The sequence below is a fragment of the Leptodactylus fuscus genome, chromosome 10 (genome assembly GCF_031893055.1).
Source record: "Leptodactylus fuscus isolate aLepFus1 chromosome 10, aLepFus1.hap2, whole genome shotgun sequence".
In the NCBI taxonomy this organism is placed as follows: Eukaryota; Metazoa; Chordata; class Amphibia; order Anura; family Leptodactylidae; genus Leptodactylus; species Leptodactylus fuscus.
The window spans coordinates 20,121,057-20,144,858 of NC_134274.1; the positions used below are offsets into that span (position 1 = coordinate 20,121,057).

Below are 23,802 nucleotides of genomic sequence, written 5' to 3' on the forward strand. Positions count from 1 at the left end.
TGGAAAGTAAGTAAAAAATGAAAAATGACTGTGGCGGAAAGGAGTGAAACTGATGGTATCGATATTGAAGCACGCAGCAAAGTCGTCACAGTGTCAGCACATGTCCTATAGGAAGGGGCGACCCTTGTAAAGCCTTGTATAAACACTTGGAGTTTATAACACCCGCTTCAACATATTTTGGCAAGATAAAAACACAAAAACAAATTAAAGCGCTTCACTGGGTGCAGCCAATCCAATTATTCTGGGCTGTTTTCTTAGTTTTATGGGTGGCTTTTGATTGCTTTTCTGTTTACAGGAGATATTCATTGCAGTATAAAGGCCGCCATTATTCTCTATGATAAGGATAATTAAATTGAGATGGCTTCTATAAACCCCAAGCAAACACATGCACTGCCAATGGCTGATCTATTAAGTGACTTTAGTGGATGGTTTTATTTGTGGTGTGGAAATCAATATCCTGTTGTTTCTAAAACAGGAAATGCAATGGAAATCCTATAAGTTCCCCCTCTGTTTAGGGTCCGCTGTGTGCAGTCAGCTCTGGTAGAATATTTGTGAGCTTATGAGATAGAATTGTTCCTATGCATCCAGAGCAGTTTGTATCACAGCAGCCCCAGATAAAGCTGCAGACACAAAGATAAAATGACATCTCATTCATATTGATCCCAATGTTTGGACGCCACAAGCTGATAATCGATTCATTGTAGCAAGGCACTGGCTACAAACTGCCTCAGCACTGCCCCCGTCTGGCACTTCTCCTGTCATTGCACCCTGCTGTGTGTGTACTCATTTTATCTACAGGGGGGTAATAAGAATTCCTTCCCCTGTAGACTCTGAAGTCTGGAGCTGCCCTCCAGTGGTTAATCTTCTAGCCATTATTGAATATTCAAAGCCATCTCCTAATTCATTATGTTGTGTGATTGATGTGAGATCTGGAGACATACTGGAGGTGCAGCACATAGGCTGTGTGTTATATCGCCACGGTAGGTAAGTACCTGTTCACATTGGGATGTGCAGTCCAAATTTTCTTTTTCTTTTGTGTATTACAAGCGGTGGGTGGTTCCTTCCATAGTTGGACTAGCTGTCCCATTCTACTGCACAGGTTTATTTAATCTGAATAGATTAGTATAGTATTATATCGTTTTCATTCCCCCATCTGCCTAAGGGTCCATTCACACAGAGGAAAATGGTGTGGAATTTCAGCGCAGAAAAAAAAGCCTTGCTAGCAGAAAAAGTAACCCATTGAAGTCAATGGGAGGCTTTTTTTTTTTTTCCAGCTCTCAGATTCCACACCAAATTCCTCCGTGTGAATGGACCCGTAGGCTATTTTAGATGGAGTTTCCTCTGGGTCTTACTTTTTTTTTTTTTCTTTTTATGTACATTGTGAGCCCCACATAGAGCTCACAATGTACATTTTTCAGTACATCTTTGGAATATGGGATGGAAATCCATGCAAACACGGGCAGAACATACAAACTTCTTGCAGATGGTTTTATGCCCTTGGTGGGATTTGAACACCAGGACTCCAGCGCTGCAAGGCTGCAGTGCTAACCATTGAGCCACCATGTGGACCCCACCTCTGGATCTTGCTTGACCTGAAATTTGTAGAGGTGGTTTGGGTCAAAGAGAGGTATTTTATTCAGTGTAGGTTCCCCTCTGATTGACTTTGCCTTGTTGTGGCAGGTGGGCTTCTTACTATTGGATCCAATGTGTATAACAAAGAACCTCAAATTTGTATGTATAGATTATACTAGTTTGTAGTAACAATAGTAGTAATGCTTTTCTACTTTATAAATAAACCTGTGCAATAGAATGGGAGAGCTAGTCCAACTATGGAAGGAACCACATATTCCAATGTGAACAGGTGCTTAACTGCCATGGCAATATATAAATATAGAATATGTAGGAGCAGCCTGCGCACAGCACAAAGGTATGCTCTATAAACTACAAACGCAGCAGAGTCAAAATGTACAAAACAGAAAAATATCAAATAATAATAACAATAAATGCAAAGAGGGGTACACAAAACGCAAAGACAGAGACAGACTAAAAACCCATTCAAATGAATGGACCGCCAGCAAGCCGTCTCCTGTCCAGTTTCCCCGGGGTTTCCGTCCTGGACAGCGGCAGTAGTGTAAACGTCCCCAACACCTCTTAAAGATATGACAAATGATTTAACAGTGTGCAATATTTTGATAATATTGTTGAAGTATAGGGAAATATAGTATAGCACTATGTTAGGCAGAAAAATGAAAGAATATTTGATACTTATGTGTCAAAAAGGCAAAAACATTGTAGGTATGATATACATTGGTGCAAGCAATGTATAAGCAAACCTGACTTCAGAATACAGGCCGTGATAAATGACCTGTATATGGGTTGTATGTGTATATATATTGCATATGCCTATAGGTGAGGGTCCTGGGTGGGTGCACCTGGTCCTATAATCCTCTGTGATATGGCTGCTGCTGTGTACTTAGCAGAACTCACTTGTTACACAGAGATAAAACACCAATTAAAGTGTAAAGTCAACAGTGGTACAAAGCTCGGCGCCATACAGACAAGGGACAGGTCTTGTCAGACATCAGGAAGCTGAAGTAAGAAGATGGAAGAGCTTCCTTGGATGGACCAGGGCCGGCTCAAGACTCATAGACAGACTGTGTGTACTCTGCTCAGCTTGACCATCTAGACTAGAATGGAGTCGGTGGGATCGGATGCGGGCTGGGTATTAAATAAAGGGGAGTATGTGTGCAGGACATAAGAGGGATGAGGTACAGTCAAGTGAAAATATATCATGTATAAATATTGAGAATTTATATTACAAATATATGCTGAATTTTTCCGAGGTAGTAAAGCTTGTAACCTTCTAACTTTACAGATAAAGGCAGCATTCACACTGAGTAACGCTGGCGGTTTTTGTGCTTATTTTGGCACGTAGCGCCGCGTAAACGCCGCACAACGCTACCGCAAAATAGCGCGGCGCAAACGCGGCGTCTACGCGGCGCTACGTGCCAAAATAAGCACAAAAAACGCCAGCGTTACTCAGTGTGAATGCTGCCAAAATGTCGGTGTAAGTCAAGCACATCCATGTTGAAGAATTACACTTATGGGATCCTGTGATTTCTATGTTCAAGGTTTTGCTTACTGGACCAAGCTTTACCCATCTCCAAACCCAAATCTCTATGAAGATATGTATGAGGAAATAGTGAGAGAAGAAGCACTAAATATTGTTCTGCGTATAAAGCCGGCCATAGCTATTCCTTCCAACCTTCCCTCATTCACAAAAATGCTTTGTGTGGCCGAGCATTCATGTGTCCTGAAATAGGAAAGAGCAGAAAACGACTACCAGGGACCTGTAGTAGAATTCAGGGACATAACTTGAGGGTTGTACTAAGGCCCAGAAGCCATAGGGGGCCCATAAGGTGTCTCTTCCCAATATGAGGAGACCAATGTCATAAACAATACATTGGTTTTAATCCAAACAATCTGCATGGAGTTTGCATGTTCTCCTCGTACTTCATGGGTTTCCTCCGAATTCTCTGGTTCTGCTCTCCAAAGACATTCTGATAGGGAATGTAGATTGTGAGCCCTATATGGGACACTGATGGTCTGTAAAGTGCTGCGGAATATGTTGGTGCTATACAAGTAAGGCCTGGTTCACATCTGCTTGGAAGGAATACCGAACGCATTGACAAGCGGTGAGCAATGAAAGCACAAGGACCCTATAGACTATAATGGGGTCCGTGTGTTTTCTGTGCAGTCAGTGGCAGGCCCGGACCTAACAAAACGCAGGTTGGGTCGGTCGGCAGGGCAATTGCCGAGGGCCCCAGCACTTGCAGGGGCCCCCTGTCGGTCCTCTATCAGTAGCTGCAGCTCCGTAAAGGCTATTCACGCATATGTGGGGCTCTATTAGCTTCATTTTGCTGATAGAGCCCCTTTAAATTGACATCGGGTGCATTGTTTTACACTCTGTGCCTGTCCTAAAGATGTCCGACTTTTCAAGCGGACAGAAAAAACCTGTCGGGTTTTTGTAAGTAGGGCCCTGCCACAGTCAATTGCTCAGGGCCCCGCAAAGCCTGGAGCCGCCACTGGTTAGTGGGGTCTGCTGGTGTCCTGTTTTAGCGGTCCAGCTCTCTGTAGTCTGGGTCCCCAGCAGCGCTAGTGTGAACCTAGTAAGCAAAATAAATTTTACTTCCATTACTGTTGGGGCATAGCACAGATTTTGTATTGGGGCCCAGGAACTTGACGTTATACCCCGGAGTAGAGATTTGTCTCCTCCGATCTCAAAAGGATAAATATGTTAAAATTCGCCATGTCCAATCCTGTTCATCCACTGAACAAACATAAGCCAATTTCCTATATGTAGTAAGTGGTTGGCCTCCTAAAATCTACTAATGTGTATGTAGTGTGTATGGGCTGCTTTAACATCCACAAAACACTATACACAAAAAATACATTTCCTGAGGCGGTTTAGGATCCAGTCTGTGTAAAGAGTTCACACCTATAGTTATCTATATCTCACCTGTCTATTAGGGGGCTTGAGAAGAGTATTGTAGAACTATATCTGCAGGAAGTGTTGACCACCAACAAGCTTAAGAAGCCTCATAGTCTATCCTGTTACCATAGAACAACAGCTGATACACATTGAGAGTAAAGCAGGCGCTACATGCAATACACAAAATATACAAGTGACCAATGACATTATGAGGGCAGGTGACCATTTGCATCCCTATAGACACTAGCAGCAGTGGTTGCCTAATATACATTCACACTTGTGTCTCCAGGATTTTAGATAAACCCGTTAGTAAATTAACCCGTCTGCTCAGTGTGAAAAAAACCTTTCCTTTAATTTGCGTGTCTGGAGCTGCTAAGAGATCAGACAGGACACAGCCTTTTTAATATCTGGCAGAAAAGAGAACATGCCAGGTTTCCAAGTAAATTTAGACACAAGATCCTGAGTAATATGACTTCATGGTCAGGAATGCTACATGTAAGGTCTCATTCACACTTTCTAGTTACGTGAAGTCTGGCTTTGTGTGTAATAACATGGAAAATCGACTGAAATGTCAGATGGCTGCATGAACCAATTACTTAGGCCCCATGCACACAGCGCTAGTTGTTACTGTCTGCAATTGTGAATAGTATACGGACTCATTCATTGTTATGGCCGTATACACACATATGTATGTAGGTTTTACTGATCACTGTCCTGGCCATAGAAAGTATCTGCAAAATATGGAGCAGGTCCCATTGTGGTCCGGGGGAGTGTAGGGGATGATACAAGTCTGTGGATCTGTGATTGGGGTTCACATATCGGTGCAACGCGGACATATCTTGTGCGAATTGGTTCAGGACCTAACCTAAGATCTCTGTGTTCCTCTGTTATTCCTCCTAGAAGTGCATTGTCAACTGGAGGTTACCATTCCCAATGTCTAAGGTGGTATCGCCAAATAATCTAATAGTGTCCATTCAGTGCTGCAAGCGCCAGATTGTGTAGAGACACACGCTGTCATAGAGGAATGGTAACACCCCGTTGTCAATTCATTCAAAACTTTCTAGGAGAAATAATAGAAGAACTGCATAGAATTGTAAGAAAAGATGCAGAATTATTATTTGATAGGATATGAAAGTATATACAAACATAGAGAGAGACATCAGATTCTCTATAAGTCATCTTTGATAAAACCAGTACTTAAAAAAAAAAATAGAATTATTTCATCAGGGCCTGTTCCAGGTGTATGTGGGCCTCCAGTGGGCCTCCACAGGAACAGACACCCAAACCTTGGGTGACATCTACAACTATATTAGACATACTCCTTACATATAATAACCCGCATATTATGTCCCTATTTAGTATAATAGCATTCCTTACTATGCCCTACATTATATTACGTCCTACTTATGCCTCCATACAATATAACCCACATATATTGTGCCGATATAACGAGCTCTTATGTCCTCATATAGTACAATGTGCCATATAATAACTTCTTATGCCCCCCTAAAGTACAATAACTCCTTTATTCCCCATATAATTACCCAGTATGCCCCATACAATACAATGCCCCCTTATGCAACCATATAATGGCTTTTGATGCCCCATGTAATAGTCCCTTATGCCCCCATACACTACAATGCCTCCTTATGCCTACCCCCACGCCCTGTTTTATAGGGAGCAAGCAGTAAGGACAGATTTAATTCTCCTTTATTGCTCTTAGCTCCTTGGACCCCTGACCTTACCTGATCCAGGGCTGAAACACTAAACCACGTCAACGCCAGAGCAGGGTAGAAGCGGAGGATCCGAGGAGCTAAGAGCGGTAAATGAGAATGAAATAAGCGCCGCCATCTGTATTGATGGAAACACTTACTGCAGAAACCAATTGGGCCCCAACAGGCTTTCTGGATCCCAGAACCATTTCCATTTAAATGCTGCCATTACTTTAACATCCAATATACTAAATAGACTTCCTACTGTCAGGTGGGCGGTCCTGGACTGGAGCAGAAAGACAGGAACCACCCCCCTGACAGTTGATAACCTAATTCCCATATCAGGTGCCAAATATAAGGCCGGGGTTCAGACGGGGTTTTTTGGCCTGGATCTTGATGCGGAACCAAAAAAAATGCCTCCAATTCACTTCAATGGGAGCCGGTCATTTCCTTTTTCCATGAGCAGGAACAAACCAAACAAAAAAGAAGTGACATGCTCTTTCTTGCGGTGGATTCTGTGGCTGATTCAGCTGCGGACATCCGCCTTGCAGCACTCCCTCCCGACTAGGCCAATTCATTTGGGCCTAATCTGGAGCAGAATGCCGCGACTGCATCCAGTCACGGCTAGCCATTTTTTGGACCGGATTCTGAGGTGGCCTCCGCCTCAGAATCCGGTCCAAAAAACTCCTGTGTGAACTTACCCTAAAAGCGCCAATTGTTTAGGAAAGTAAGGAGCGAAAGAGAAAGATTCCAACCGCGCCGGAGTCAGTTGAGCGAAACCTATTAAAGAATGTGAAAAGTTGGAAATGGTGGCGAAAGGTCTCCCTTTAAGCATGGGTACAAAAAGTCATTTTATGGATGATTTTGTGCACACGGAATCACCGCCATCCTTCCCATCGTTCTGTCCATGTGACACTCGGAAAATCATCAAATGTTCTATATATTTTCTTGTTTTTATCAAGAACTGTTTTTGTCTCAGGACTTGCTAAAGTTTATAGACATGAGGTTGTACTTGACCAGCTTTTAAGGACATGAAGGGGCTTACATAGCCTGCCTGACTGTAAGCATATGTAAACCCCTCCCCCCAGCCCCCAATGAAACAAGCTCCTTGAAGCATGAAATGAATGGATGTTTATTGTTGTGTAAAAAGGCGGACAATAAAACGCTCACACCTCTTTAATGTATCCCCACTTTCAATCCACCATGTCGGCAGGATAAAAAATAATTTTGAATAGCCATAAAATGCATCTAATTCACTCTATAAAAAATGTCACAGAGGGGAGAAAAAAACAAGAACCTTTAACAATTTCCTTTGTTGCACTTCTTTACAATAGGAAGTGCAAATAAGTTTTTGTCCTTAAAAAAAACCCAAACCGTTTAATTCCCCAAAAATAATTAAAATTTCATGAATTTTACTGGCTCCAGTATCCAGCAGAGTGAAAATATTGGAACTCCCTGGCCCTCTATATAAAAAGGGCACAACTGCTGCACTTTATTAGATGTGACTCTCTGAACACACCAAAAAATCATAGCGAGAAATGTGAAGAAATCCAAGGCCCAGCCTGGCTGTAAACATAATACAATTAACCATAAAACCAGCCCCGGCAATATTAAAACAATATTCAGTGGAATAACTGTGACATGGCAGCGTATAGAGTTTATGGGATTCCAGATAGAGAGAAGTGAGCGCTGGGGTCTCACAAGCCCCTAGAAAAGCAGGTGTTACCCAGGACTGCAAAATTAAACGCTTCATTCTGCTTGTTGAACGGATTATGCAGCAGGGCTGGAATGTAACAACTGCGCTATTAAAAGCATTACAGAAAGTAGTACACGTACGTGACACCGCGCTACAGACCGGCAACGAGGAGTGGCATCACAGGCTGTTGTATAGATTTATATTGTGTACGTGTATATTATACTTTATATTTTATCTATTCGGAAAAAAAATTACATAATAAATGTATTTATTTTATGTATTTATTATTTATTTATTGTATTAATTTATTTTTATTTATTTTCAACAAAATCAAAAATTAAAATCCCTCTACGCCATTTTTCATACACATAGGCGTGATTTTTTTTTTTTTTCCCCCTATCGGTATGTCTTTATAGTATGGGAGGAAATAAACTTAAACACGGGGAGAACATACAAACTCCTTGCAGATGTTGTTCCTGGTCAGGATTCGAACCCAGGACTCCAGCGCTGCAGTGCTAACCACTGAACCACCGTGTTGCCCTGATATTCTGCCACTTTTTTACGCTAAACATGCACTGAATCCGCCGTTCTATTCCTCATTCGCCTGATTGTGTACCTACAGTCCTATGAAAAAGTTTAGGCACCCCTATTAATCTTAATCATTTTTAGTTCTAAATATTTTGGTGTTTGCAACAGCCATTTCAGTTTGATATATCTAATAACTGATGGACACAGTAATATTTCAGGATTGAAATGAGGTTTATTGTACTAACAGAAAATGCGCAATATGCATTAAACCAAAATTTGACCGGTGCAAAAATATGGGCACCTCAACAGAAAAGTGACATTAATATTTAGTACATCCTCCTTTTGCAAAGATAACAGCCTCTAGTCGCTTCCTGTAGCTTTTAATCAGTTCCTGGATCCTGGATGAAGGTATTTTGGACCATTTCTTTCTACAAAACAATTCAAGTTCAGTTAAGTTTGATGGTCGCCGAACATGGACAGCCCGCTCTCAAATGATCTGAAAACAAAGATTGTTCAACATAGTTGTTCAGGGGAAGGATACAAAACGTTGTCTCAGAGATTTAACCTGTCAGTTTCCACTGTGAGGAACATAGTAAGGAAATGGAAGACCACAGGGACAGTTCTTGTTAAGCCCAGAAGTGGCAGGCCAAGAAAAACATCAGAAAGGCAGAGAAGAAGAATGGTGAGAACAGTCAAGGACAATCCACAGACCACCTCCAAAGAGCTGCAGCATCATCTTGCTGCAGATGGTGTCACTGTGCATCGGTCAACTATACAGCGCACTTTGCACAAATAGAAGCTGTATGGGAGAGTGATGAGAAAGAAGCCGTTTCTGCACGTACGCCACAAATAGAGTTGCCTGAGGTATGAAAAAGCACATTTGGACAAGGCAGCTTAATTTTGGAAACAAAAATTGAGTTGTTTGGTTATAAAAAAAAGGCGTTATGCATGGCGTCCAAAAAGAAACAGCATTCCAAGAAAAACACATGCTACCCACTGTAAAATTTGGTGGAGGTTCCATCATGCTTTGGGGCTGTGTGGCCAATGCCGCCATCGGGAATCTTGTTAAAGTTGAGAGTCGCATGGATTCCCCTCAGTATCAGCAGATTCTTGAGAATAATGTTCAAGAATCAGTGACGAAGTTGAAGTTACACCGGGGATGGATATTTCAGCAAGACAATGATCCAAAACACCGCTCCAAATCCTCAGGCATTCATGCAGAGGAACAATTACAATGTTCTGGAATGGCCATCCCAGTCCCCAGACCTGAATATCATTGAACATCTGTGGGATGATTTGAAGCGGGCTGTCCATGCTCGGCCACCATCTAACTTAACTGAACTTGAATTGTTTGTCCAAAATACCTTTATCCAGGATCCAGGAACTGATTAAAAGCTACAGGAAGCGACTAGAGGCTGTTATCTTTGCAAAAGGAGGATCTACTAAATATTAATGTCACTTTTCTGTTGAGGTGCCCATACTTTTGCACCGGTCAAATTTTGGTTTAATGCATATTGCACATTTTCTGTTAGTACAATAAACCTCATTTCAATCCTGAAATATTACTGTGTCTATCAGTTATTAGATATATCAAACTGAAATGGCTGCTGCAAATACCAAAATATTTAGAACTAAAAATGATTAAGATTAATAGAGGTGCCCAAACTTTTTCATAGGACTGTATTTATTATAACTCATATATCTATTACATGTTTAATATAACTCACACCAGTTTTCTGGCTATGCTAGTAGATCTCCATTCTGGCCGGAGCCACTCCATAAATAGGTTGCGCCTGTCTAAACCTTTATTAAGGTTAAGGCCCCACGTAGTAGTATTGCCGGACAAACCACAGCGGAAATGTATTGCAGATTTTCCCGCAGCGAGTTTTATGCGAGGACTTTCTGCTTCAATTCTACCTATAGGGAAATCATTGGCATTTCCGACGGAATAATTGACATGCTGTGATTTCTAAAACCTCAGAGTGTGGATGGGATTCACTTTGCAGTGACTGCATTTACGCCACTTGGGGCTCCGGCCTAAGACTGACTTAGGGTGCATTCACACGATGTAACGTTGCACGTGATCTGGCACGTATACACGTGCCGGCAGATGACGCGCTCAAAATGCTCCCATTCATTTCAAATTCATTGAAATGAATGGGAGCATTTTGAGCGCGTCATCTGCCGGCACGTGTATACATGCCAGATCACGCGCAACGTTACATCGTGTGAACGCACCCTAACAGAACTGCAGTTTTAATAGACCTGCCCCTATGTATCATGGAAATGCAATAGCTTCAAAAGTACTAAAAAATGGACATATTTATTACAAGATGTTGCGATGTATATGTTCCTATAGGACTGAAACACAACAGTTTAAGCAGAGAGACTAGAGTCACATGTAAAGAAATACAATGTTTTTGACTTTTGTGGAAATGCAGTGGTAGAAGAACATAGCAACTTACAGCCCTAGCAAAAAGAATAAGATTTCATTTAGGCCCCACATTGTGGAACACAGCTAAAAATGCTGCGGAAAAAAAAATGCAGTGGAAACGCATCATGTTTTTTCAGCAGTTTTTCCCTTAGACTAAGGTCCCATGTTGTGGAAATGCTGTGATTTTTGTTGCAGTGTTTTGAGCCAAAGCCAAGAATTGGTACAGAAAGAATGGGAAATATAGATGACGTTCTTATACTTATATAAAAAAAAAAAACAGCAGAATCTGCAAAAAATAGCAAAATCTGCATTAAAAAATTCTGCGCTTCGGCAATGTGGGGCTTGGCCTCATTAAATCTACAGAGAAAACGCGCCTTTCCGCAGGTAAAACTGACACACTTGTTTTTGGGGGGTTTTATTACAGAAACAGATGTGTATTGGAAAATGCTGCTTTTTTTCCCTGCAATGTTTGGATGGGATTAGTTAGAATCTCATTTGCATTGCAGGAAATGTAAAATGCAGAGTTTTGTGTTTTTTCTTTTCTTTCACCTGGAGCGTATAATGGGGCCTTCATCTTATCTATACATTAAAGTAAAACTGTGATAGAAAAACTTTGGTTTACAAAATGCGCATTTTGTTAATTTTACCTAAAAGAAAAACTTTGTTTTCCCCATAGATTTATGAGGTGGAAAGTTAAACATGAAAAATGCAGCAGAAAAACCTTGAAAAAAAGCATTTTATTTTTCCCACTGCCTCAAGTTGTTAATAAGGAGAACTGTGTTGTGTTGTTGCTGTTATATGCAAGATGAGAATCTTGTCTTTCATATGACACCAATCCAATGTCCTAGGTTTTATAATGCCCGAGATATAACTGTTTGGGGTGCCCTCTCCAGTCTCAACCTCCAACATGCATGGATGGATGGATAGATGGATGGATGGATGGATGGATGCATAGATAGATAGATAGATAGATAGATAGATAGATAGATAGATAGATAGATAGATAGAAACTTGGAAGATAGATAGATAGATAGATAGATAGATAGATAGATAGATGAGATAGATACATAGATAGATAGAATACACCCTTTCCTTACCAGTGATACACTAAAGACACTTATTGTCTCTCTGATTCATTCTCGCCTTGACTACTGTAACTCCTTACTAATCAGTCTTCCCCTCACTAAACTCTCCCCTCTACAATCTATTCTGAATGCAGCGGCCAGGCTCATCTATCAGGCTAGACGGTACAGCGATGCCTCTGGTCTGTGCCAGTCGCTACATTGTCTGCCTATTCATTATAGAATAAAATATAAAGTTATCACCCTCATCCACAAGGCTCTCCATAATGCTGCACCTCCCTACATTTCCTCCTTCATCTCTGTCTACCGCCCAACCCGTGCTCTCCGTTCACTCAATGACCTAACACTTACATCCTCTATTATCAGAACCTCCCCCGCTCGTATACAAGACTTCTCCTGAGCTGCACCACTTCTCTGGAATGCTCTACCCCGGACAATCAGATTAACTCCCAATTTCTACAGCTTCAAACGCAAACTAAAGACGCATCTTTTCAGATAAGCCTATCACAATTCCTAATGCAAACCCTTCTGTACCGTAATTAGAATCCCCAAAATCTAACCCTCCTCTGTCCCCACTCCCACATTACCGCATATATGATATGAAGCCATTTCAGGTTAACTCTATATGTCCAAGCACCATCCACATGTTAAAGGTCACGACTGGTGACGGCTCATAAAGTTTTATGTTTGTGTAATGACAGTCACCTCTATTACAAAATTGTCTGACCTCTTGTGTCACCCCCTCTACCTCATAGATTGTAAGCTCTTGCGAGCAGGGCCCTCAGTCCCATTGTGTGAAATGACTTTCTTTGTAATGTATCTGTCTGTCTGTATTTGAACCCTACAAATTGTACAGCGTTGTGGAATATGTTGGCGCTATATAAATAAAATGTATCATTATTATTATTATGATATAGATAAATAGATAGATAGATAGATAGATAGATAGATAATGCATATATCTCATCATTATATAAAAAATTAGAGATGCCAATTTATACGAGCGAGTACTATTCAAAACCGCAGTTTAGAATAGCATGCACCCATAGCAATGAACAGAGCCGGCTGCGTCCATTCATTCCTATGGGTGCGTGCTATTCGAAACTGCCGCTTTGAATAGTACTCGCTCGTATAAATTGGCATAAAATCTGCTTTTTACAAAGCAAGTGCCTGTTACAAGTGGTGCCTTCTGTATTATATTCCTGATATACATATGCACACATGGTATACACATATAGACATATGGCAAATGTACCTTTGTGACATGTTCCTGCAACCTAATATTTTCCATGTGTGCCTTTCTGAAGCAAAGCATTAAATATATGGGGTTTTTTTTTATATACTTACCTATAGAAAATAGAACAATATTCCAGAAACTGATTTAGATTGATCTATACCAGGGATCCTGTACTATAGAGCTGGACTCTATGCTCACATCAGGGCTCAACTTCTACATTTACTGCAGATACTTATCTTATAAGATATCTTATTTCATCCTCTATTACACACATCCAGTTCCTGCTTCATAACTTCTTGTAAAACAATTGTGGGACTTACAATGTGTACAAGGTGTCAAAGCTGAAAAATATGAAAATGTAGTCCTAAAGGGAACCTGTTTATGCCGCCCTATCCACATATAGGGGGAGATGAGAAGGTGAAACTCATCTATCCAAGAGCGGAGCCACAAGAACTCGCTGAAAATCGCAGCATGTCAAATATACCTGCGGAAATGCTGGTCTTTTCTGTACAGGTATAACAGAAGCAGAAAGTCTGCAGAGGAAACCTCTTTGAAATCACAATGAAAAATGTGTGTTTTTTATTGCATTGTTTTTTGGCTGCACTTTGCTACATGGGGCCTTAGACAGGGAGCCCCCGCATTGGCCTCCACAGATTCCTGACCCTGTTTGCCACTTTTTTGAAAAGCAGCGAACAGGGCACAAAAGGGAAATGTAGCAAAAGAAGGAAAAACCTGATATATTGTTTAAACCACCATTAGGCGAATTCACTTGCACCAGATTGGTTGCATCAATTTTAGCAAAAGTCCAATCCAGTCAGTGTAGGACCTGCAGAAATCCATGTGCTTGAGGGGTTCAGAGATTTCTGCACCAAATCTGCCATGTGTGAACATACCCTTTTAGGCCTTTTGCATAGGATAGCTATTTTTGTTTGTTTTTTAACATGTGGCAACAATCAAAGTCTAGGGGTGTATTCACTTAGCATGTCTGATTTTTTGTTTCTGTTTTTTTATTCCAAATGTTTACATAACAGGACATCATTGACATATTAAAATTAAAATATATATATATATATATATATATATATATATATATATATATATATATATATATATATGTGATTCCCACAATATTTTCCATTATTATATGTATTATTTTCTGAAATTTCTTCTTCCTTGAGAAAAGTAAAAAAACCAACCCATTATGGACGAAAACTTCTGTCAAGTTTTTTAACATGAGAGTGAATGCAGATGGATAGGAAGTGGGCTCGGTCTGCCTTCTACAATTGATGTCCGTTGCTCTTATCCTATGATGAGGGGAGTGCTCAGTGGTTGGCACTGCATCCTTGGCCCTGGGTTTGGATCCAACCCAGGACGATATCTGCAATGAGTTTGTATGTTCTCCCCGTGTTTGCGTGGGTTTCCTTCAGATACTCCGATTTCCCTGCCATACTGATAGGGACTGTAGATTGTGATATGGGACAGGGACTGTCAATGTCTGTGAAGCGCTGCGCTATATAAATAAGTAAATAATATGATAAATAAGAGCAATGGTATTGTGAAATTACCCTTACAATATCAATGTAATATATCCATTTTTTTAACGGACAATGAGTAATAGCCATCAAACTATAGGGCATGTCTTATTTTTGCCCATATTCACATCTGGACAGATCAAGAACAAGTCATTGGGTCCCTTTTTTAAAAAGATTTTCATCCAGATGTTAAAAATGTATCAATGGGTTGGTTAAAAAAATATATGAAATTCATGTTTTGTTTTTTTGTTTGTTTTTTTATGGACAGTTAAAATGACAAATGGATGTTAAAAATGGTCAGAAAATCTGTTGTTGTTTTTTTGTTAGCAATGTTCATGTGCACATAGCCTTATCCAGTACTAGGAATCTGGAGCAGCCTCTAAGCTTATGGGATAGTGTGAAGCTTTGCACTACTTGCATGGGGTGCAGGTGAGAGGAAATGGAGCATTTGGGATGCCTGGTCTACTGATCAAAGAGGTGGTCATGACTGATGTGTATTGTGGACTAACCTATTTAGAAGTTGCACAGACACTTCCAGGTTTACAGACTGTCATCTTTCATCTCTGGGGTAAAGTGTGTATCAGTATATGCATAATGAATATGGATAATTGAATTTGGGGCGTGCACTGTCTGCCCCCTGTGTCACAGACTGAGCTAATGTGCTGCAGCCCTCACACATCCTGGAAGATGAAAGGTGAATAGTATGTAAGACATTAGCACAGGCTCAGATAATTCATTGCCATGAGTAGTCTGGGGTATACTGTCACCCACAACAGGGGGTTAAACAATGTATATCCTGTGCACCCAGCTGTGCAGACATCCACAAATAGAAATGACATATACCTGAATGGATTACTTTTGGGGCTCTTTTGCTATAGGAGGTGAATTAGTTGCCAAACTAGCATGTCCTGATACAGTGATACATTTTCATTAAATAAGCCTAATAGTCATCTAGGTTATGTCCCAACACTTGGAAAGTAGTAAAGTGTCATTTCTGGTAAATAAGAGGAGTTTCCGTTTATGATAGCAGATGTGTGTGAACACGTAGCTACACCTCTGTACAATCCGCACCTACATGATAATACCTATAGCTGGGGGTGTCGGTGGGATTATATTTCTGGATTCAATTATTTTACATTTTGCAAAGTATGTATATATTACAATCACAATGGAAGTGTATACATTATGTGCTCAGAGTATGTGGAAACAGTATATATATTGTATATTAGTAGCGATAATAGTATAAACTTAATAAGAGTATATACCCTGTAATTCAGTGGTAATAACAGTATACACTCTATAATTCAGTGGTATTAGTAATATACCCTATATGTCAGAGATAATAACAATATACTTTGTATGTTAGTGTTAGTAGATATCGTATTCCAGTGGTAATAATTGTATATACATCATTTCAGTGGTACCAAGTATAAATATATTGTATATCAGTAAACTAGTAATAATATATACAGTAGAAGCACAGTATATACGCTGTATCTTACAGGTGACAGAGGATCAGTATATCCGCACTATATCTCTTATCTCTGTGACAATAGTAGCAAATATATTCTATCTCAGTAGTAATAATTGTATATACAATGTATCTCAGTGCTAACCATTCTATGTAAATTGAATGTCAGTGATAAAGATATATAGACATTATATCTCAGTAGAAGAATAGTATATACACCTTATCTCAGTGGCAATGATAGAATATATCGCATCTTGTATTTCAGTAGTAATAATTGCTTATACATTGTGTCTGATTGTTGTATATACATTGTATTTTATTAGTAATACTAGTCAATATGTTATATGTCAGATGTAATATGTAGTTGCAGTATTTCACATATTGTATCTCATTAATAATATTATATTCAATTTCCCTCAGTGGTATATGTTAGAGATAATAGTTGTATGTTTCAATGGTAATAATAGTGTATACATTGTATATCAATTATACTATAATGTATCTAATAGTTGTACACACACATATTACTATCTGTATGGTAATAATACTAAATACATCGTATGCAAGTGTTACTATTTGCCTATAAATTGTATATCAGTAGTAATAATCCTTTATCATTACGTCTAATAGATTTACATACTTTGTATTTTAATGGTACCAATAATAGGTATGTCACATCTCAGTGGTAATACATTATGTATTTCAGTATAATGACTGCTTACACAGTGTATCTAATAGTTATATATATACATTGTATCATAATGATGATATCAGTAAGTAAATTGTAAAGCAGTGGTAATAACAACCTCTCTATTGACTGCCAGTGATAATAGTAGAATGTACTTTATATATCACTCGTAACAACAGTGTTTATATTGTATGTCAGTAATAGTAATAACATTGTATGCATTGTAATAATAACATACGGATTGTATCTCTGTGGTAATAACTGCCCCTAAATTATATATATATATGTATATATGTATATGTAGAATACAGTGTATAGTGTATTCATATAGCAGTGATAACAACGATATTATATATATTGTACTTTGGGGCGATAATAACGTAGATTGTACCTCAGTGGTAATAATAGTGTGTTCATTGTATATCAATTATAATATTATATACCGTGTATATCAGTGCTACTAGTAGCTTATGGCTTGTTTGTCAGTGTTAATATAAGTGTATACATTGTATCTCACTAATAATATACACATTATATAGCAGTGGTAATAAGAGACTATAGTTTATATGACAATGTTGATAACAGTATGTACATTGTATCTCCCTAGTAATAATAATATAGACATTGTATAACTGTTGTAATAGTGGTATATAGTTTATATTTCAGCGAGCATAACAGCATTGTATCTCACTAATATAATACTATATCCATTGTATAACAGTGTAGTATATAGCTTGTCAGTGTTAATAACAGTATATACATTGTATCTCACTAATAATACTATATACATTGTATAACAGTGTAGCATATAGCTTGTCAGTGTTAATAACAGCACATACATTGCCTCTGACTAATACTGATACTGTATACAAAGTAACATATAGATACTATCTGAGTGGGTGATGTTAGTGAGCACTCATTGATCCTGTGTGTAGCCTCAGGTTTGGTGACAGATTGTTCCCCCCCATGGACTCTCTTACTATGTGGGTTTGCCAGGGTTGGGTTTCGTTCCTTGTCTCCTCCAATGAGAAGGGTGAAGGGACAGGGCAGGAAGTGTGAAGCCTCCACACTGGGGCCGCCCCTTACCAATAGAAAGCGCTGGGGGCTTGTTGTGGGGCCGGCTGTATGTCACTGCTCAGGACACTGGCTGCTTGTGCCATATAACCCAGCCTGGTTTGGAGGGAAGGCAGAAGATCTGTGGATTACACCTGCTATAGAGGATTGTACTAACAGTAGGAGTGGGGAGCAGTGAGGACCCCCAGCCATGCAGTACCAGCAGCACTCTAGCTCCACTGGCATGGGTCTCAGTGTGCCCCTATACGCCCCCACCCCACTGCAGCCTGTTCACCCTACACCTTTTTACATTGATGACATCCTTGGAAGGAATGCAGCGTCTAATGGGACCCCAGCTATGCCCACCCCAACTCTACCATCTCCTAATTCTTCATTCACAAGCCTGGTGACAACCTACAGGACCCCAGTCTACGAGCCCACCCCGATACACCCTGCCTTTACCCACCCTGCAGCCCTGGCAGCCACCTATGGAGCTAGCACCTTCCAGAGCCCCCTGTACCCCTTCTCCAGACCTATGAGTGAATATACCCACGCCCTGATCCGACACGACTCTCTGGGTAAGTCACTGCCACTTTATAGATAAGATTTCCCTTATGTCCTACATTATCTCTATTATCCTCTGTTATCAGCCAGACTAGGTAAAGAATTGTGTAGTCTTTATTTTCTCAATAGGGTTAGTGACAGGAAGTCCCAAAAAGTCTCTGTCCCCATGATTACTATTCTATCACCTCTGAGAGCCCCCATATACTTCTATATAAGCACGTGCAGGAGGTATATAGGTATCTTTTATTAGATAATAGTGACTGGCCATGTACAGTATGTGATAGATACAGCTGCTGATATCTTCTTCTCCTTGAAGCTTTGTCATTTCATATCTGCCATAAGAAAGAGACGAAATCTTTTTGCGGCTGTTTTGATTTTTGGGTCTCTGAAACCTTCTCTGAAGTCAAAGTAACCGCAGAGCTTCATGGGAATCCGAGACAGCAAACAAGACTCATCTAAGGAACCATACACACCTACACTACAGTAACTATAGCCCCCATACTGCTCACATTACATATAACATGAACCCGACAACGCCCGACTACGGTCCGCACACCCGACTACTAAACAATCTGGTTGTGCAATAATGTGTGTTATATCCGATTGTGTGACATGGAGATTTGTATTGGTGGAGATAGAACTATTTTATTGTATATTATTAACTGATCTGAACCCTCGTTACATCTCTGGCCCCTCTATAACCAGGACAAATATGTTAGCCATGGGAAACATTGTTCCCATTATTTTATCATTTTGTGCATCCTTCTATTTTCCTATTTAGCTTTCCCGAAAATGAAAAAATATCAGATTTAGGTTTGATATTAAAAATCTATTAAACCTAGTGAGAAATATCTATCTATCTATCTATCTATCTATCTATCTATCTATCTATCTATCTCCTATCTATCTATCTATCTATCTATCTATCTATCTATCTATCTATCTATCTATCTCCTATCTATCTATCTATCTATCTCCTATCTATCTATCTATCTATCTATCTATCTATCTATCTATCTCCTACCTATCTATTAACATTTTGTCTAGTCATATATTATATCAATCAGATAGTAAGCAAATAGATAGATAATAGGTAGGATAGATAGATGATAAAGAGATAGATAGATAATAGATAGATAATAGGTAGATTATAGGTAGGATAGATGATAAAGAGATAGATGATAGATAATAGATAGATATAGATAATAGGTAGGTAGATTCTATCAGTGTTATTTACTTATCTTATCTTTATATTATCTTTAAATATGTCCATTCAGTTGTTGCATTTTTTATTGATATATTATCTATCTTTCAATCTAGCTATGCATCTATCTACCGATTTATTTGCCTATCTATCTGTCTGTCTGTCTGTCTGTCTGTCTGTCTGTCTATCTATCTATCTATCTATCTATCTATCTATCTATCTATCTATCTATCTATCTATCTATCTATCCATCCATCCATCCATCCATCCATGTGTCTGTCTATCTATCTGTATAACCATAGACAATCAGATCATTCTGCTTATCCAGATCTGGAACAATTTCACTCGCGTCTGTGGTGACAAACAATCGCTGTAAAACAATGGCTCACAATTTCCCATGTGCAATGTTGTGCAGGCTCTGCCTAAAGTCGTGTCTAGCAATCTCCATTACAATCCTATTTACTCTTCAAAGTATTTCTCCTTTACACAAATTCAGTATAATATCTTGGATCGCTCGTTCGAATGCTTAAATCGCTGGTACAATTTGTTTCGATCTTCTTACCCAGGTCACCACCAAGCCTTATACACATTTTTGGGACATTATTGTTTGGCTGCCATTGTTGATACTCGGGTACTGGGCATGGACAGAGGATGATGATGGTCTCCCTGGGGATGGGACAAGCAGTGTCTGGCAGTGGTCGGGGGGTCAGGCCGCCCCTTCCCTCCATACAGGAAGCCTTGAGCTCTTGATAGCAGTAAATCTGGCCCAGGAGCTGTTAAGTGCTTTCCTGCTGCCTCTTCCTCGGAATTGTGCGCCCTGGTGATTATTTTATCGACATCCTCAATACAGACACATTCAGGAAACACTCGGCCTCTGATAACCAGGATCCGTTTTTCTGATATTGTTCATTTCCTCTGTGTGGGATGAGACTCTGCAGGGGCTAAAATAACCACCGGCTTCCTATTTTTCTAAGGGCTGTTTTCTTGCAGAGCATTAACTGACGCAAGCAGAGCATTGCACCACAGAGCTGTGTGCCACAGAGGGCAGAGCAGGGCTAGCCTGCAGAGCATTGCACCACAGAGGGCAGAGAAGGGCTAGCCTGCAGAGCATTGCACCACAGAGGGCAGAGCAGGGCTAGCCTGCAGAGCATTGCATCAGAGCACTGTACAGAGACACGCAGTTCAGGCAGGGGTTATCTTATAGACATCTATGTGAGTCTGCAGAGCATTGCACCACAGCACTTTACAGAACAGACGCACATAGTTCAGGCAGGTTATCATGTACACATTGCACTGCAGCTCTGGATATTACAAGATATTACAGGGGGTTATACCTAATATCTGTCTATCTATCTATCTATCTATCTATCTAAATATCAACCATCTGTCAGAGCAGTGCAGGAGTATTCAGCAGAGCATTGCACCACAGCAATGTACAGAATCATATAGTTCAAGAGGGGTTATACCATAGGCACATCATTGCCACATAAAGCTAGCAAGGGCTATCCTATGGACAGATCTTTGCACTACAGTTCTGAACATACCTACATGGTGTACGCAAGGGTTATCCTATACACAGAGTACTATATACTATATAGAGCCACGTGGTACAGACAAGGTTATCCTATGGACAGATCATTGCTCCACTACACTATACAGAGCCATATAGTACAGACAAGGGTTATCCTATAGACACATAATTTCTCCACAACACTAAAAGTTAATTCCATTTGCCATATGAGACAGATGAGTCTGGGAATATACACTGATAATAGTCTTTGACACAATTCACACAGGACTGTATTTGTTCCAAGGATTTTTATCCTGCTGCAACATGTAAGGAATCTATTCCAGAGATAGTGGGGTCACCAGTGGGGTCACCATCTCTGAACTTACATCAATGTAGACCCAATAAAGCTTTGCCATTGCTGACCTATAAATAAGTGAGGAGCTCATTCTCATGCGGTTATTTCTATACTAGTTTACAGGGTACCAAACCACACGAAACACATCCACATAGTGCGATAGTGTAAATGTAAGAGATGGCCATTACTTGGTATCTACATTATTAGGTGTTATATCATGTTTTATAGAATAATAAGGGAAATTGTGGTTTTATATATGACATATTTGCAATCTCACACGTACATGGCTGTTCTCATATGAAATAAGAATGAAGAAATATCTGGTGGCTGAAGATATGGAGGAAGCCGGAGCCCGAGCTATAGATACAAAGAGGAAACGCAGGCACGGAAGTGTGGACATTCACATGACAATAACTGACCTGCGGCAATATCAGGGAGACTCAGGGCTGTCCCTACATGTCCTATATAGATAGTGTAAGCCCCACTGCTAGGGAGAGCCCTATATAGTTATATATATAGTGTTATATACAGAATCACAGTCAAACACTATCTATCTAATATTTACTTATTATCAATCTATCTATCTCTCTATTATCTAGTATCTACTCATTATCTAGCTAATTATCTGCAATCTATCTATGTATCTATCTAAATACTTTCCTATTATCTTGCTAAATATCTACCTATTATCTGTCTATCTATCTATCCACCTATCATATATTTACATATCTACTATTATGTATCTGTTATATATCTATGTATCTATCATCTATTTAAATATCTATCTATCTATTTATCCATCATCTCTATACATAGCTATCTCCCTACCTACAATCAATCTATCTATCTATCTATCTATCTATCTATCTATCTATCTATCTATTATCTATCTATAACTAGCTATCTATAACTAGCTATCTCCCTACCTATAATCTATCTATTTCCTAATCTATCTCCTGCCTCTGGTAAAGCCATATTTGTTACATATTTTCCAGGTAAACCTCTTCTTTGGAGTCCATTCATACAGAGACCTCTTCATAAAAGAAAAGGGGGACAAGTGCGGTTCTCAAACGATCAGACAATTGAGCTGGAAAAAAAGTTTGAGACACAAAAATATTTGTCTCCTCCAGAAAGGAAAAGACTGGCCAAGATGCTGCAGCTCAGTGAGAGACAGGTGAGCCTGGTTATAGATGTAAGAGTGCCCAAACCACATAGCCATGTTCTAATAATATAATAAGCCAAAGGTATACAGTCTGAATAGTGCTAAAAGTACAAATGTAATAAAAAAATATATGTTTATAATCATCATCCTTATTATTTATTTTATAAGTATTTATTATATTTTATGTAAATTATAATTGTCAACAAAATCATGTCATATGACTGAAATAATAACTATGACATTATACTACTAGCACAGCTTCTGCTACTGCCAACCAGAATAACATAATAATATAGAAATATATAGAGTACTAATACTACAAAATTATACTTATGTCAACAATAATAGTATATTTATTACTACTATAACATATTAATAAATAATAGTGTGTATGCTACTACTGCAAAATAATAACCTTTTCATGATAAAATACTATAAATAATAAGTATTGTGATATAACTCTACAATGATTATTAAAACGAAATAACCATAATTATGATGCACTACTGCAACTAACCATAGAATAACTTATATAACACAACTACTACTAACCATAGAATAATAACATATATAAACTACTACTACTAACCATAGAATAATAACTTATATAACACTACTACTACTACTACTACTAACTATTGAATAATAACATATATAACACTACTACTACTAACCATAAAATAACATATATAACACTACTACTAACCATTGAATAATAACATATATAACACTACTACTACTAACCATAAAATAACATATATAACACTACTACTACTAACCATAGAATAATAACTTATATAACACTACTACTACTAACTATTGAATAATAACATATATAACACTACTACTACTAACCATAAAATAACATATATAACACTACTACTACTAACCATAGAATAATAACTTATATAACACTACTACTACTAACTATTGAATAATAACATATATAACACTACTACTACTAACCATAAAATAACATATATAACACTACTACTACTAACCATAGAATAATAACTTATATAACACTACTACTACTAACCACTGAATAATAACATATATAACACTACTACTACTAACCATAA

At 39.0% G+C, this 23,802-nt stretch overlaps 1 protein-coding gene across 1 annotated transcript in view; it reads left to right on the forward strand.

The window, feature by feature from the left end:
• The first annotated feature begins 18,021 nt into the window (after positions 1-18,021).
• Positions 18,022-23,802, forward strand: part of HHEX (hematopoietically expressed homeobox) — a 10,965-nt gene continuing 5,184 nt past the window's right edge. Inside the window, exons 1-2 of the mRNA XM_075258633.1 lie at positions 18,022-18,503; positions 22,554-22,732. Of these exons, the coding sequence (XP_075114734.1) occupies positions 18,137-18,503; positions 22,554-22,732 (546 nt within the window). The 5' untranslated portion in view covers positions 18,022-18,136. The remainder of the gene's footprint in view (positions 18,504-22,553; positions 22,733-23,802) is intronic.